The 18000-nt window shown below is 38.1% G+C and overlaps 1 protein-coding gene across 8 annotated transcripts in view; it reads left to right on the top strand.

Annotated features, from left to right (window-relative positions):
• IPCEF1 (interaction protein for cytohesin exchange factors 1) overlaps positions 1 to 18000 on the top strand; it is an 82912-nt gene that overhangs the window by 60486 nt on the left and 4426 nt on the right. For 7 of the 8 annotated variants that reach the window (XM_035320513.1, XM_035320514.1, XM_035320520.1 and 4 more), the window contains 3 exons: positions 104 to 192; positions 5600 to 5957; positions 14986 to 15176. In XM_035320513.1, the coding sequence (XP_035176404.1) occupies positions 104 to 192; positions 5600 to 5957; positions 14986 to 15176 (638 nt within the window). The remainder of the gene's footprint in view (positions 1 to 103; positions 193 to 5599; positions 5958 to 14985; positions 15177 to 18000) is intronic. The other variant, XM_035320516.1, reaches the window with a different exon arrangement.

Raw genomic sequence — 18000 nt, 5'->3', positions numbered from 1 at the left:
GTCCTCAGACATCTTGGTGAGCTTTGATGACCATAGTACCATGAGGAATAGATGAATGTTTTTTTAACACCTTGTTTTTGCTCATTTTCCATGTCTGCCTCAGAATGCTATAGTGAAAGTGAACATGATGATCCAGAAATAACAGACACGCCACCTCCCCCCTACATGGCTCAGTCACAGCCTCCTCAGTTGGTAAGTGTTACTCTAATTAGCTTTATTTGATAGCTGGTTGGAATAAATTTTTTCTCCAGGTGGTGGACTATTGGCTAATAACCTAAACCAGAGGCTGGAGACATCCACTCTGTGTGTCTGAGATGTAGATGCACCAACTGTGACGGTCCCTGCCCTGTGATGTTCCCTGCAGTTATTGTTGCCTGTGCTGTTAAGAGCTGTGCACTAACAATGATGTCTCCTTCTGAAGGAGGCATATTTACTTTGTTTGAGAAAGAAAGGTGTCACTTTACCTCATACATGTGATGAGTCTTTTCGTTATGAGATTTTTAACACAGTACTGTAACCTAGTTTTTCACTTTTTTTTTTTTGTATCCAATCCAAAATCTTCTTTCATTTTTTGACCCTGGTAACATCATCCAACAGATTTGCATTTATTTACTCAAGTGAGCTGTTCTTAAGTCTGCTGAATTTGAAGCTCCTTTTGTGCCAATGAGAAGTTGCTCAGTAATAAAATCAGTTCTTTTCCTGTACCTCTGAAAAAGAGATTATAAAAAAGAAAGCAGCCATCCTCCCTAAATTTACTCTGTCTTTCTCCCTTGCTGTGAAACATTTGTCCAGAATATTCCCTCCTGCCTATCTTCTTTGCATAAATTAGAATAAGTTGTATGCACCCTCATGTGTCTAATCATATTGCCTCTCCTATTTAATAGCCACTTATTGCCCTATTAATCTTGTTTTACTATTGATGTTCTTCATGGTGATCTCATCTCCACTTAAATGCACTTCAAGATATGAGGTTTACCTAATTCTGTGTTTGGAAATGAGTAATCCAGTTGGGGATGGTAATACAGCTGAAATATGAAATCCTGAGTTCAAGCCTTTCCCTTCCCTAGCTGAAAGTTAATATCTAGTGGTATGCAGTAATACGCTTGTTGCTAAATTATCTTACTACATCTCATGGTTGAATAAAAAATGCAACAACTACTTTGTTGCTGTGACCCAGGCTCCTGTACTGATGCCTTGAAATGACATCTAATAACTGGAGTGGTCAGATAGGCAGTGAAGCAGGAACAAATTTGAAAAATATAGATGAGCTGGAGCAGCTTGCGTGGCCGCAGTCAATAATAAAAGGAGATGTCATGCACAGAGCTGCCTGTCCAGCAATCTGTAATTATCTCACATAAAGCTGGGAACGTATGTCACGCTGTCACCTATTTGCCTCTGTCTGTTTCAGTCAGATAAGTCAGTCTTCACTTCCTCTCTTAAAACATTTATGCAGCATTAATCACCGTGAAACAACCCACCTCGCACTCAGGGGATGCGTGGCCTTCACTGCTGTATAAAATGGGATTCTTTATTGCCTGTATTAACTGAAAGTTAAATGTGGCCAAGTGGCTATAAATACTGCAGAAAATAGAAACCTTGACGATGCGTCTTCAGGAGTTATTCTGGGCCGAAGGCCGATAATGAAGAGTCTTGAATTTTATGCCTCAGTGGCTTGCCTTTAAGAGGCGGTAGATGTCTTTCCCGTCAGCTCACCTCTGAGCAAATGCCGGCATTTCTCCAGATGATGAGTTTTAAACGGGTGCTATTTTTTTAGTTTTCTGTTTTTCTGGCTTCCTGCTGCTTGTCAGCCTGTTGCTGCAGAGGCGATCTCCGGTTGTCTTCCTCCCATATGCTCTTCTTGAGTGCTGGCCTCAATGTTTTAGCAAGGGACACATGGGATGCAGGCAAAAGTGCAGGTGCTGAGAGGTCTTGTTTCCTCAGCCTTTCCTCTTGAAGGTTGTCTTCCCTCCAGCCTCTGCCTCTATCTGCAGACTTCCCTTCTCCTTACCTCCATCTAAAAATCCCTTCCCCATGGACAAAGGTTAGTGTCTCCTCAGCAAATTAGTCAAATTCTCACCTCAAGAGCTGCCATTGGAAAAATCTCCAGCTGCCACTGCTCTGCCCTATGCTCAGATTGCTCATGTGGTGGGCAGGGAGCTGTTAGGCCCTGGCAGAGCTGCATTTAACTACAAATCAGAGTCTTCTTTTAACTAGCTGATATACTCCCCCCCTTCCTTCAGATAATTACTGGAGGAAGAAAACCTCTGGAAAGACTGTGGAAACACTGCATTTACTGGGAAGCGAATTCTAGGAGTGAAGCTCTTGTTTGCTTCAGGGAAGACTGGTTAAATGTTGCTTAGTGTCTGCTCATTTGCTGTGGAGTTTTTGAACCAAATTATGGGGACCCAAACAAGTGATGGGTTTAGGTTGGCACTGTGGGGGTACACCTTGTTTGGACAGCCTGCTTGAATTTTTTCCAACTTCTCCAATTGCTACTCAGACCAGTATCAAGAATGAAGAATGCTACAGGGATTTAGCTGGGGTTTATTTTATTTTATTTTAGTATTATTTTTAAGGTGTACTATCATCTCCAATGTGCCAAAGACATTTTCCAAAACAGAAATTAGAATCCATGGACATTTTGGAAAACCAAATATATGCTATCTAGCAGAAAGGCCTCCACACTTGAAATCAACACCAGATTGGAAAATATTATTCTGGAAACTAACATCCACCCAGGTATAGATTCTGTTACATGTTAGAGCAGCAAACATTTTGCTGAAATTCTTGCACAAAGTTTCAGTTACTCTGCTCACCCAGATTGTTTTGGAACTTGAAAAGCAAGAGTAGTGATCGTGAGATTTCTATGTTTATGAGTGCTTGTGGGTATTGTTGAAGAAAAAAAGCAAGTGAAGAACAAATAAATTTTGACATTTGTAGGACAAAAGCTTAACTGACCATCTGCATTCATTTTTCCACATGTGAATAGATTTATTACTCAAAAATCAACAGCTATATTGAGTTAATAGATTGCAGCAATCCCAAAAGAGCAGTTGAGGTGTTTTTTGGTGATAATTTTTTTCTCTAAAAAATGCCAAGAGACTCATTGATCTCCAATGGAATCCTTATGATCTCCTAGCCCAAGCATCTACTCTTTAAAATGTCCCCAAATAGAGATTTATTGTTATGTACATGAATGCAAAACTTCCAGAGGAACCACTCTAGTACTTTAGGTAAACATTTGTCATGCCAAGAAAAAATATATATTCATATGTAGAGAAGGAGAAATACATTCTGCCAGTCTGCTTCATTCTCACCCAAATTTTTTATTCATCACAAAATGAAAATGAAAACAAAAATATATTCCACTCAGTGAGATACAGTTTTCATGTCAGCAGCACTTTCTTTTGTATGGACAAATGCCTGAAAAATAAAGGTGAGATGTAACATCTTCCTCTCAAGTCTTTAAATAATTGAAATTAAACCATCAACAACGTGAGCAACAGCTTTCACTTTTTTTTCTTTTTTTTTTTTTCTTTTTTAGTTTTTCTGTTTGTCTGTACAAACACTTCAACAATTTGTCTTTGCAATATGATATCTTAGATAAAATGCTTCAGGTCACCTGTATTCCCAAGGGCTTTTTTTTTTTTTTTTTTTTTTTTTGTTATTCACACATGTAGCTTATGGCAGCATCACCTTGTCCTTTGCTTTAGGGTGAATTTGTAAAGGTTTCCTTTTTAAAAACAAATATGCACCTAGAACACAATGTTGTACTTGTAACAGGGATATAAATAAGGTCCAGTCCTGCAGTGTTTCTAACAGTCTTGGAGGAATGACTTTGAAAATTTACAAAAATGAAGAAAGTGCTGCAAACAAATGGTGACCCACAGTCCCCTCATCATATGAACTGATTAGTAGTTGCATGAGACAGCTGGATTAGAAACACAGGAAGGCAATCTTACATTTCTTAATGTAAAAGGGAAGAAGTATTACAGTAACACTGAATTGCAGAAGTTTGTATAGCATAATCCAAAAAATTGTCACTCTTGTTTTAGTTTATATGAAAACATCTTCATTCTAGTTTACCAGTGGATTATTAATAGGTATTCCAGGCTAGTCTCTCTTTTGTGTTTGGAGCTCCTCTGGGTTTCCCTAGCAACACCATTTCAGTATTTTTCAGTACTTCCAGTTTAGTTATCATCTATTTCAGTCCTCACAGAGATCTATTATGCATATGTATTGAGAATATAAACTTGCCAGAATTGTGGTCCATCAAGTCTGGTATTCTGATTCTGACTCCGTCCAGTAATAGATGATTTGCAGAATGAATAAATTTCTTCATTAACAATGCATGAAATCTGGCTTTTATATTATGTCTCATTGTGGTTTCTGCTATGGTCTGCAATCTGAAGATTTGTCTCCCCATGCTTTCAGTTGCTTTATTTATTATTGTTAATTAATCTTCTGGGTATTTGTGCGTATATTTGTGTGTTTGTGTGTGTATTACTTGTGCATTTGACTCTCTTTCTCAGTTCATCTTTTCAGTGTAGTTTTGTGGTTAGGAAGCAGAGTAGTGTTAGTTCTTGTATGAGCTGATTTTGGTGACCAGACAATAGTGCAACTCAGCCAATGCAAATGCCTATTGTAGACAGATGTAAGCATATATTTGCTCATCTGGGAAGCTACATAGTTCTCAAGACTTTGTTTCTCCTCTCTTTATATGTAATTGTGCATCTATTGCACCCTGTCTTGTTCACCTCCTAGTTCCTGAGGATGACTGTTAGTCGTCTCTGAGTCTGCTCTAGTTGTATGAAGTCATGTTGAGGCAGGGTGACAAGTACAGCATGGAGAGCCCTAAGACATGCTGATTTCTGATGTGTCTTTAGTGAAGTTTGAGTCCCTTTTCAGACTCATGTGCTCAAGTATGAATCTTGGCAGGTGAATAAGCAGCACAAATCTTGCATCATCAACCTTTTTGTGCCCTTTGTCCTATGGCTGTCTGCTTTTTCCTTTTATCACTAACTTGCCAACATACTACCTGTTGGCCTTCTTGGCATGGTGAATTGTTAGTCACCAAAATGGACTGGGCAAAATTGCTTTGGCTGCTGAGAAGATCTCTTCAATGCTGCTTCAAAGCTGCTTGGGCTGTCTATCTGTGGCTATGGCATTGATGGATTTATTGAATGCTTCAAGAAAGCTTCATATTCAATGGCTAAGTCAGGGTTTCTCTTCTTCACTCTTGATTAGACTAATAAAGTGAGTAGAAAGAAAAGAGTGAAAATTGCTGTGAGACCTAGCATGGAAGGCTGCATTCAACATGGTATTTTTTCTTGTTCTGTTGTTTCTAAGCCTTGTAAGGTTTCAACTTGTTTTACCTCTAACTTCCTTGTGACATAGTTTCTGAAGTTACTGATCTGTGAGAGATTGGTTACCTTACTTCAGGCTTGCTTGGATGGATAATCAATCACATGACATCAATTTTTGGTTACTTTGCATTTCAGCTGTATATCTATTGGGTATAGAGCCTAAGAAGAAGAATAACTTGGAATCACTTTTTTTTTTTTTTTTTTTTTTTTTTTTTTTTTTTTTTTTTGGAAATCAGGATCAACAGAAGTCCTCTTTGACCTCGACTCTGTCAAGTGAAGCATCTTGCTCTCTCTCATCTCCTGAAAGCACTTTGAACTCCCAAGAGTCATCATCTTCCTTGACGTCCAAAGTGGTTTATTCTGAGAGGCAGTCCTGGCTTGACCTTGTTAACAGCTCAGCTGTGGAAGAGGGTGATCAGCCTTTAACCTTCTGTGTGCAGATTCATTCTGATGAACAACCAGAAGTAGACTGTGGAGAAGCAGGAGAAAGCCAGATCTGGCCCATTAGTGGATCCCAAAACACTTTTTTTGGTCTGGATACACATTGCCTAACTGTGCCAGATGCAACAGGACAGAAATCACCAGCCAAAGGTGAGCTAATGAGAAAGGAGATTTTGTCTGCAGAATCATACAATGTGGGAGTTTGGGGTGTTCTTCAACTTCCTTTCCCCTCCTTTCCTTTATATTTTTTATTCAAGAGTTTTCCTGTGGCACATCATTTATAAAAAACGTGGTTTATTGTGCCTTAAATATGCATCCTAGAATCAAACTGGTAAGTACATTTAGAGTTTTCTCATATGTTACCTGTATGTTAAGATCATAGCCTCTGTATAAAATCATAACATAGACATATTTTTATTGGCTTCATTTATTTCAATGCAGCTGTCATTTACTAGTTAGGGTTGAATTCAAATTTTAGGAAAGTTTCATGACATGAGGTTGGAACCACAGTATGTCACCCTAAGAAAATGCTGTACAGAAGATGTAATGAATGGGGAATTAGGTCAATCCACCTTAAAAAATGTAAATTGTAGTGTTTACTTTCACTATGTATTCCCTATTCATTTAATTGAACTTCATTGTAAACAAGGGGAAACAAATGTGATCCCGAATCAGGAAGTCCTTAAGGACTGGATTTTATTTAATCACATAGGTACCTGTGTTGTCATTTTGCTGTAGAAATATACTGCTAAATTTATAAAGGTGCTATAGTCCCAGAATTTGGTTGTTTTTACAATTAATACAGCCATAGCAAGGCAACATATCTTACCTTTTGAGCAAAGCTTCTCTTCCCTGCATTAAGAGCAGTTGAAGCATAAGAGGCATTGAAAGGAGAAGATATTCAGTTCACTACCTAGAAAGGTAATACATAAGGAAAAAGTGATGTTCTTGTTCAATAGCTTTGGCCATAATTCAAAATCCTTCCAAAGAATTGAAGAGAGTACTCTATTAAAGAGAGAGCAGTGTTGTCTCACTCCAGTGCAAAACAAAGATGCATTCAGCTTAGGCTGAAGGAAATGCAAAGATGGAAACAAAGTTCACTGGACTCATAGGGAATTTATTTATTTTTTTTCTCTGTGCGTGAATAGAGCTGAGAGCTGAATCACGGAAGTGTAAGTGTAAGGCATATTAGTTTCATTGTCACAAGTTGTCACTGTGATAATTTCAGGTTATTTTGCACTCAGCTTCATTATCCCTAGAAATCTAAGCTGCCCTGCTAGAGAGTTCTGTGGAAATGAAGATCAGTAAGAATTAAAACTGAGAATGAGCATATGTTTTGAAAGTCTATGTTTTGTTTCCCACAGGTTTTGGCATTGCAAGTAGTTAAATAGCTGGGCATGGCAGAAATGGAGTCCCTAATGAAATTGTCACATATATTTTATTATATTACATAATTTTACCTTTAGGGTTAAATTTGACCAAGTGATTCCTTTGGGAAATATTATTTCTATGGACTGAGGGATACCCAGGTTACATTTGAGCCTATATTTAATTATATTCAGGTGGATTGTTGGACTGTATGCCATATAGGGCACAGTAGCTTATAGATCCTATTGAGAAAGATTCGGTGGTTGTTCTTCAGAAGTATAAACCCTTTGCTTTGAATATGCTACTCTGGCATGGTCAGCAATTCTGCAATAATGCTCAGGTTAACACTTTCCAACATAATTGTAAGGATGACAAGTATTTTTATGGATGTTGACAGATTCAGCATGACACTTCATAATCATTTAAAGCAGAGTTTTATAGGCTCGTACAATGATATAGTAATACTTACCAACAAAACTGCCTTGATTTACATTTTAATCCTCATTTTGGTATATTCCTGCAATTTGCAGGGTGGTTTAATTGTCCCCAAAATGTTCCTGGGGAAATTAATTCATTCACTGTTCACTGCTTAGCTGTTGGCTGACCCTAATCACAGAACACATCCATGCTAACCACTCTGCTGATCTGTGATGGAATTCCAGAAATAGATCATTTTAACGGGACAGTCACTGTAGAAACTGTATGACGTCACTAGTTACTATCTGCATCATAACCATTGTTGCATTGTTGAGCAAGTAAGATATATACCATACATTAATTTTTCTTTTCTTTATTGCTCTGCAAGATATAAGGAGGGGATAGACAGTTTTTTTTTTTTTTTTCCTGTTTATTTTTTTTCAATTTACACTAAAAAACTACATGAAGTAATTTGCAAAGAAATTAATGAAGCCATTACAATTTGGGAATGAGGTGAAAAATAAAAGAAAAAATATTAGAGTAACAATTAAGTTCCAAATAGAAATTGTCAAAAAGGATCCAGTTCTGGTTCTGTGTCTTATCCCCCAAGAATTTACATCTCCAGTTAGTTGACAAGGATGTACACAAATACTGTGAGATAATTTCTAATTGTGGGATGAAAACTATCTGCAAAACTTCATAATTTGCAATAAATTTTAAGAACACCATTGTTATCTGATGTGAAACAAAAAGGTATACCTCAATGCATCTTATTTGCTTTGCAATGCTTCCAAACAGTGCATGGCTGGCAGCTCTTTGTGTTCCAGAGTATTGGGGCTGCATCCAGAAGGAGCTGGATCCACCTTGCAGTGGCATGTATTCTGAAAGCATGTGTCCCATGCACATAAACCCAGCCCTACTGTTATCAGAACAGCCCCGTAGTCTTTGAATGCTCTCCCTACAGAGCCTTCATGTGAGTACATGCTCTCCTTTTCCTTATGAGGATAGAAAGTCACCTGCCACGTACTCTGCTTTGCAGCTGTGTTCTGCTTAGCAAAACCCCATGAGGAACTCGTGGCTGTAGCTGATAGAAGCTGAGAGCTGAGGGGAAAGCTTCTCAAGAACTGAGGAGCGTTTATGTTGGCAAAAGTCAGAAATGAAGGCCAATGTGAGAAAAGTTGTTGCTTAGAAGGAAGAAAGAGTAGCTGTGGCTTTGTGAGAAGAGCTCATGTAAATAGGATAAGAGTAAAGAAACTTTAGAGATGAAGTAAACAGTGAAAGAAAAGTTTGTTGAAGAGGATAAATGGGTGAATCTCTGTAAGAAAAACAACAGATGCAGCCAAAGGATCATAGATTATTTTGTTGATGAATATTATTTAAAGAAAAATGCTAAGCAACAGTAGGTGTCTTGTGCAAGAGGTACCAAATGATATTTTAACAATCGTTTCAGCAACTCTAACACTATGAACAATCTCAGTCTTAATGCTCAACTCTTGGGAAGAGGTTATGTACCAGAGGGTAGCACAAAGATACAGAAAAGGAGAGTTTAACTTTTTTCTCTTTTGAAGGGAAATCAGCATTATATTGAAATTCACTTAGTGGGAATATTTAATACTTTAGCGTTAACAGTCTTTTACATGTACAAAAGGATTCAATGCTGACATGAAGGAGTTGATAACTAAACAAGAAACAGGAATACAAACAAGTATGTGACTACGTGCTTGGTGACCAGAAGCTGGCCTTGTCCTGTCTGGGATGACTAGACACACTTTGTAGCCAAACTCCATCCTTTGTGTTTCTTCTGGCAACCGCTGGAACAGAAGGTATCTGATTATGGCCCACCACTACCATCATCAAAAACAACGTTAACAAAAGGAAGCTGTAGACATGGAGAGGTTAGTGTAAGTGAACAGGAATGTGTGTTTGTATTTATGTTGAGACCTTCTACTGTAGCAATAACATCCTTCTTCCTTGCGGTTCCTGAGTGCTTTATGATCATGGCCACATGAAGTTAATGTGTGTTGGCAAGAAACTTTTACAGTACCACTTCTGGTTTATTTATTTTACTTTAGCTTATAGTAGCAAGTAGAAGAGCTGGCATGTGTTGATATATTGGGAAACCTGGAAATCTTTTCACACACAATTTAAATTTTATCTGGGTTGGTCTTGTGGGAAGGAGTTGGTTAAATAAGAGATGGATGTAGTCAATTCCTTTTTTTTTTTTTTTTTTTTTTTTTTTTTTTTTTTCCTGAATTAACATCCTCTTCCCCTCTTGAGTCTGCCTGTGCCAGTAATAGCCAAAACAGATCCTCTAGTGTGCTCTAGTCCCTCTGCTCCTTCTGCAAAAGTTACAGAAAATGGATTGTAGCTGAGACTAGCAAAGAAGCATGCTTATAGAGAGCATTATTGTGTGGAAGAACAACTGTATTTGAATGATTATTTTGCTTCTGATAAAAAAATATTTAGGAATCACAGTGAAAATTATGGTGTTAACATCCTCTGAACTTGGAACAAGGCATACTTATTTGTGTTATTTCCAGTTTAGTCACAGCTTGTTAAAAATGACATCCTTCGCTGCTGAATTCAATATGCTATGTAGTCAAGAGCCTCTGACTGTTGGTGGTAATTTTCCTGTAATTTTCTCCCACACTATCTTACTTCTTAGTTTTGTAGTTCTGCATTTACCAGTGAGGAGTTTGCCCTCCTAATTCAATATTTCCTGTTCTGTGTAGTTCTGTGGGAAATGTGATTTCCCTGAGGTATCGTCATATTCACATTAGAAAGTCCACTACTACTATGGAAAATGGATAGGGACCGTGAGTAGGGGTAGGTAAGGGCAAAAGTGGGTTATGATGTTTTCCTCTCCTCTCCCCAGCCTGGGTCTGTATGTTGGTTCATTGACATCAAAAGGTTTGATGGAATCAGAAATAGGGGTATTAGCACAATAAGCTTGTAAGTATAGCAAATACAGGAGGAAAAAGAAGATTATATATATGTTTTTTTCCTTGGGATTAATGCACAGCTGGAGAGCTGTCAGATCCAGTTAAAGAATGGAAGAACAAGTATTTAATTTTCTTGGGTTTAGGTTAGAGTTAGTGAGATATATTCTGTTGAAGGTGGTTTTCAATGCAAAATGCTCTTTCTGCAAAACTTTACCAATTTCTATTTCTTTACCACTGAGAAGCAATCAGCTTGATTTTTCACAGCTGCTTCTTGAAAAGTTCTGGATAATTTCACTTTTGTGAGCTTAAAGAGCCTTACAGTTGAGAGTTTTTAGGCAGTCTCCTGTGTTGCTGCTTCAAGGTGGGGAGTCTCGATACTGTAATGTCTCCCACCTGTGACAAGTTGGCCGACAAGAAGGTGGAAGCTGAAAGCTGAGGAGGTGCAGAAGTGGTGTGCTGAGCCTCTGGCAGCTTGCTCTTGTCTGTGATATCTCCTGTTAGGTAGAGGGAAATTCCAGATAGGTGGCACTGAGCCACTAACTGTGTTTTACTTCTCCTGAAACAGTTGGTAAGAAGTTTGGGCTAGCATGAAGTATTACTTTATTTTCATCATCTGAACATAGACAGTTTTTCTCTGCAGTGTTAAAATACCTAAGAGCATGGCTTCTCGGGTCAGCACTAGTTTCTTTCCCCTTTCCCCACTGTGGAGTTTGACAAAGCTAAGAGAGCTATACAGTACTACATAATATGTCCAAAAGTGCTAGTAAAGTGAAATAAGTATTTCACTGATCCTTCCAGTGGCATCACCCAACAGAATCACTTATAATTAATGTTGCCAAGGGAAGGGAAAAATGTACAATGTGTGGTGATGCACATGTTCCAGCACGTGTGTGCACTCATAAATGCACACAATATGTAATAAGCTTCCACTGCTGCTGTTTGCTCTTTACCCCTAATCTTTTCAGAGATTTGAGAGAAAAATGAAAATGTTTAGTCTTCAAACTAACATGAGACCAAGAAGTGCTGTAGTTGGGTGTAGTAAAATTCCTATCTTGTGTGCCTGAGACAGAAAGTGTTTAGATTGAAGTGTACAGGTGGAAGAGAGAACTTGCAACATTTTGAAGTGTTTGTGAATGTGCCTGATGTAATCTGTGTGACTTGGCTGGAAAGGTTCACTTCAGAGCAGCGTTAGTGGGTCCTGACCTTTCCATTTTGTTTATTTATTTATTTGTTTTTGCTAGCAGAATATATCCATCATTATAAACGTTTTGAGCTTAGCAGAACTCAGAGAAGGGGTGGCTGACACAGACAATCTGTTTGTTTTTATACCAAGGCCTGAGCTTGATCATTATATGCTTTTTGCATGATTTTTTACTTTGTGATGCAAAGCAAATATTTAGTAACAATTCAGTAGTATGGTTTAGACAGGCCAGGTTTTGTAAGAGGGAGTCCAAGTCACTGAAGCCTAGATATACAGAACTGGTGAATGCCTGTACTTGTGTTAGAGACTTGCTCATGTGCAGGTCAGTGCTCTGTCTGCAGGTACAGAGAGAAATAAGTAATACAAAGTTGTGGGAAAATATGCTGTGAATGTTATACTTTGGAGAAAAGATCTGGTCTATGCTTAAACCTTGAGCCACTTTGCTTTATCTCTGTTTTCCAATCTTAATTTTCTTTCATATGTTTGGTGAAGAAAATGAGAAAGCAAACTATAGGTAGTGCTTCAATGACTTTCCTGGCATAAAGAGGCTTGTGAAATATTGTAATACAGCATTGTGCGAGTGAGGATAAATATTACTTTTTTTTTTTTGACTGATCATTTGGACAGATCATCAAACACTGATCATTTTATTGGGTTTGTTAATTGATTGCTAGACATAATGCCTCTTCCCTTTCTCCATTACTTCTCCCCCTTCCACATTTATACCATGAATCTAGTAGGTTCACTGACAGCTTCAAGCCAGTGGAAGATGATGGGCTTTGCTTTCTGAGGCTGGCTCAATGACACTTGGGATAGTGGGGTTAAAAGTCCAGATAGTCTGGCCTCAATTTATTGGCAGAACTACTCTCTGTCAATAGCAACAGCATCTGCTTCTAAACAAAAACACAATATTAAGGTACTGTTTTGTTATTTTTGTACCTGTTGTGGGAGAAGGTTGTTGCTTATCAGTGTAAACAAAGGTAGAGATCAGAGCACTGTACAGCTCATACCTAGCTCCACAGATTTACCTTTTTTTTTTTTTCTTCCTTTTTTTTTTTTTTTTTCTTTTTCCTGACTGTTTCCTGAAATCCCATTTTTCCCTCTGAAATTACCTGGCCCTGATCAATCCTTCTGGGGATGGAAGTGTTGGAAGAATAAGAAATAGGAGAAGGGTTTGAGGATGCAAGCTTGAAAGAATAAAGGAGCAGAATGCACAGTGCTGATCATATGCATGGCCTGGGAGCATTTTGCTGTGCTCTTCTGACTCCAGCTCCTGCTTCTTTTTATATGCTGAATATTTCTGCCCTCCTTACCTTTACCCATAAATGCACAGAAGATATTGAAGTATTGAAGCATGGAAGAAATGTGTTCAGAGAGCTGTTTTCTGAGGCTTGATGCCTTTTTACCATTTTAGATGTAGCACGAGTTAGACACAAAAAATGTCTGGAACAGGGACTCCACATTTCCCCGGGCTTGACTGTTTTTTATTTTTTAAAGTTTATTTTTTAAAGTTGATTGACATGGTCAACAATACATCATTTTATTTTGGTATGCTCTTTCTTGGTTACCTGGTAAAGGTTAATTTATCTCTGGAAGTATTACTGTGTACAGTCCTGAAGGGTGAGGTTTTTAGCACAGCTGAGCCAGTCTTGTGAAGGAGATGGCTAATGAAACAAACAGATGCTTCTTCCCAACTAAGTAGGCAGGAAGCTAGTTATAATTACAAGCCTCATGGCATGAGCTGACAGTTTTCAGGAAATACTACTGCCGTGTATTATGCCTTATTCTTGCATTTTTTTTTCTATTTCCCACAGCTTCTTAAATATATAACGGTTCTCCTTTTCCTCCCCCTGCACTGTACCAATGAAGGAAGCTATATTTAGTCCTTGTCAAGTTACAGCAGCTTTTTTATAATCAAAAAGTAGAGAAAAAAGGCCAGCAACAGAGTGAAGGTAAATATTTGTAGCATATCATAAACCTTTCTTATAACCTAAATATTTAGAAAGAAGGGGGATGTAGGTGGATGCTGTACTTTTTAAAACATGGAAAAGATAAGGAGCAGACTCCTTCCTAAGTGTGATGACATGCTGGAGGATTCTTTTTTGCTGCACCATAAGAGAGCAAGAGGACTTCTTCCTTTTGTTTGCTGACTGGGGATGATTTAGAAAAGTCAATGTTTAACTTTCAGTTAAAAGAAAAAATGTACTGCAAGTTCAAACAGCACGTGGAGGACTGCATTTGAGAAGAACTGCCACTGCTGTCTCCAGTAAAATAAACATGAACGTTATCCCAGTAGCTCTTAAGGGACTCATTGGCATCCTAAAAATATCAAATTTAGGAAATATTGAAGTAGAAAAGCTTGCAGTGTGGAAGAAGTGAGTTGCACAGCCTGTTGCTGAACTGTCCTTCAGTTGCCTCCATCTATGCCTTGTATATTTTGCGTTCCTAACTGTTCATTTTTGTTTTGTTCTTGAAAAAAAAAAAAAAAGTATTTGCCTTAATTTTTATCTTATTTCATTCTATTTAATTCTCAGCTGCTTGCTAGCTTTTTCTGTCGTATCTTCTCTGTCATGGAAGATGGTGCTTCAGCTTAGGACCTTTCAGAGTAATTAAGTGGGATAATCAAAGCTTTTCTGTGTGGTACCACACACAAATTCTATGCTGCCATCTCTGAAATTCAAGGCTTAGGTATCAGGTACCGCAAGGGGTTCTGCTTTAATCAGTTTTCTAGGGACCTCCTCTTTTGGCCTCTGCAATATTTCTGTGTTTCATTTCCTTTCTCAAAAAAAAAAAAAATTTCCTTGTATTTTCAATAATTATCTATGCCTGACAATAAGTTGGTACACCAAATGGCATTTCACAGGTCAGATTCTATGTAGAAATGTAATTAACCGTGTGCAGCTTGTAAGGGAAAAGTGAATAAGTGTAGATGCTATCAAAATGTGTTCATTCTAATGTAACGTTACTGACAGTTGTTCAAAGTCTGTGATATATTTAGATCATTAAAGCAGCACTCGATCGGTGGAAACATATGCTCATATCTGCTTGGATCATAACCTGATTCTTAAAAACGTCTGAGTTTGGTAGTACATCGTTCTCATACGCCTAATTACTCTAAAAATTACTCTTGGTTTTGACTCTAATATCATTACTTTTTGACTTGGCTAAGAGTCTTACAGCTGAATGCAATGTTTCTGCTATCTGTTGCCATATTCATATTTTCATACACACTTTATTCTTTGCTTTGCAGATCAGGAAAAATGTGATGATGATGAGATGGAGCGACTTTACAAGTCATTAGAACAAGCAAGCCTGTCTCCCATTGGTGATCGTCGACTGTCAACCAAGAAGGAGCTTAGGAAGTCATTTATCAAACGCAGCAAAAATCCCTCCATTAATGAGAAACTCCACAAAATTCGAATGCTGAACAGCACATTAAAGGTGAGGTCACAGAGTGAGCCAAGGAAAAGCCTAAGAGAAAGAAACAGTTTGGCTGAAAAAAAAAAGCAAGCCTAGACATCAGCCAAATTCTAATTACATATTTATTTAAAGCCCCAGAGAGTTTGGTTAGGTTTTTGAAATTGTTTTCTACTTTATTCGGAATAGTGATCTGTGTTTTGTTGTTAAATCTGAGCTGGAAACGGAGGCAATAGTTCAGAAGGGACCCTTCTTGCAGAAATTCCAGCCCATTTGGAAAATTTAATAAAGAAAGCTCCTCTTAGTTAGCTGGGAAACCTGCAAACTCAGCTGAATACACTAAACAAGGGAGCCTTAAAAAAGGAAGAGCAGAAAAAGGACATCGATGATAAAGCACATGAAAATGACCCTGAGCCAAAAAAAGTTTTCCTTATGTGATTATAGGGGAATGTACAGGATGTGCCAAAGCTATTGTAAAGACCTCCTGTAACTAAAATATTTTTAATAACCAAAGCATCCTGCTTTTATGTTGGAAGCGTATCATGAACTGGAGGGGTGGAGGGGTTCAGGGGACATTCCATGAAAGGGCCAATAAATTTGTCTGGAATATGGAGATTTATGAGGCTGTTTACCTGCCAGCATCATTTTGAGTGTCATGGGATTTCAAAACCTGCTTCTGAATGGTACTGAGGCAAACAGGAATCTCAACCCTAACATTTAAATTGTAGAGTGGAGAAAGAACAAATCCAAACCTGGGGCTTCACTTGATTCTTTTTTTATTATTATTATTTATTTTATTTTTAAATTTCATTATGTTTACTGCCCAGAGAATTTGCCCAACCGAAGCCATTCTATGATTCTTTTTGTATGCATTAGAAGCAGGAACTGAGTATCATGTTTCAAGTATGTGTATTTGGCTTCAGGAATTGTACCCTGGAGAAATACATGTAAAAACTTCTATCAGCACAATAGTTGATTTGATTATTAGTTGCAATGCGAGGGTTGGCTTTGGTGCCCAGTCTGTCTTAAACTTCCTGAAAACATATTTGAAAAGACAAGTTGGAGTACAGGCATCCTGCCTGTTGCAGGGCTTCCAAGCTATGTATGAGACCCAGTGAAGTCTCTCCTCAGTATTAATGAGTCTTCAGGGAAGTGCCACTGACTATAGTTTTATTCTTCTGCATCAGTAATAAAGTGAGCCCATCATACAGCAGAAATTTAGTTTAAAAAGTATGCCAATTTTGTGGCACAGGAAAATAAATGTGGAAGCATACTTTGTTTTTCCCTGCTATGAGCCTCCCTAATAAATCTAAGAAGCAGTACAAAATGGAGCTGTATCTTCTGGGATAATCCATTTTATTAGTCTGGAGCTGAATGCAAGCCTAGAAGCCTTTCTGTCAGACATGAGCAAGGAGGACAACTTTGCATTGATTTAACCCAGGAGTATTGTATAAATTGTGATTAGCAGTGTTTATAACCTTAGGCTTGTCTAACACTTTTATTTAATATGGAAAAACCATTTTTGGAGTGTTCATAATGCATAAAATGTGTTGATGTTTTTTTCCTTCTTCAAACCAAGGAATTGGAGAATTGACAAGACAAATATAGCACAGACATTTTCTCACAGACACGAACAGAGTTCCATGCACAGCAGTGTTTGAGTTAGCCTGTCTAAAAGGCAAATGCTTTCAGTGGGAATGTGCCATATTCTTTACATCAGTGAGATTATGTGCTTTTAAAGTCAACTTTTTTAACATAAAATGTGAGACATGAGACAATTGGAAATGATCTATTGGAGACTTCAGAATCAGAAAAGTTTTGCATCTGATCCATATTTACTGTGCTTTAGTTAAAACCCTCTTAGTTTTGAAGCAAATGATTTATGCAAGCTTCAGTGCAATTTTAATTTTGGCCTTTTGACTCCACATCTTTAGCAACAGATTAATGTTCCTGCCACAATATATCATTAACAAAACATGCTTAGGATTGTTTGGAAGAGAGGGAAGCTGTGTGCAAATGCATCACAGGCTTAATGAATGTGGGAAATAGATTTAAAGCAGAAGAAAAAATCCACAACATGGCTTTTTGCCACCAAGTCTATGCATTGCAAATACTTCCCTCTCCCTTCTACTTCCCTATCTCCTCTTCTGCTCTTAGGCTATCAGTGTGTCTCTGCATTTATGCCAAAAGCCCTCTTACAAGGATTAGTTTTGAGGGTGGGACCAACGTAAAACAACCGTTTAACAAGTTCTTTTTTTTTTTTTTTTTTTTTTTTTTGTATTTGAAAAGTGGTTTGGGCATCACAGGTGTTAGAGTAGTCGAGGGTTGATTAGGGTAGAAATTATAGTTGCTAACTGAAGTTTCTCTATCCTGTGATCTACTGCATGGATCAGCAATAAGAGCTAGAACAGCAAAAAGATGGATTGCCTTAGAAAATGTGAGGACATGACTAAATATCTGAGGGGGGCATGCAAAGAGGATGGAGCAAGGCTCTTTTGAAAGGTGCCCAATGACAGAATTAGATGCAATAGGCACAAACTGAAGCACAGGAATTTCTGTGCAAACATCAGGAAACACTTCTTTGTTATGTGGGTGACTGAGCAATGGCATGGGTTGCCAAAGAGTTGGTGGTGGGATCTCCCTCCTCAGAGTACTTCAAAAGCTGCCTGGACATGGTCTTAAGCAACCTGCTGTAAATGGTCTTGCTTGAGCCAGGGGGGTTGGACCAGATGACCTCCAGAGGTCCCTTCCAACTTCACCCATTCTGTGACCTCAAAGTTCTCATTTTCCCTGTATCATGACATGATTGTTCCTGTCTTACAGTTGAACCAGGATCCCTGCAATATAC

The sequence above is a fragment of the Oxyura jamaicensis genome, chromosome 3, assembly GCF_011077185.1.
Source record: "Oxyura jamaicensis isolate SHBP4307 breed ruddy duck chromosome 3, BPBGC_Ojam_1.0, whole genome shotgun sequence".
In the NCBI taxonomy this organism is placed as follows: Eukaryota; Metazoa; Chordata; class Aves; order Anseriformes; family Anatidae; genus Oxyura; species Oxyura jamaicensis.
The sequence above is the reverse complement of the archived record's forward strand: the minus strand, read 5'-3'. Positions and strand labels throughout refer to the sequence as shown.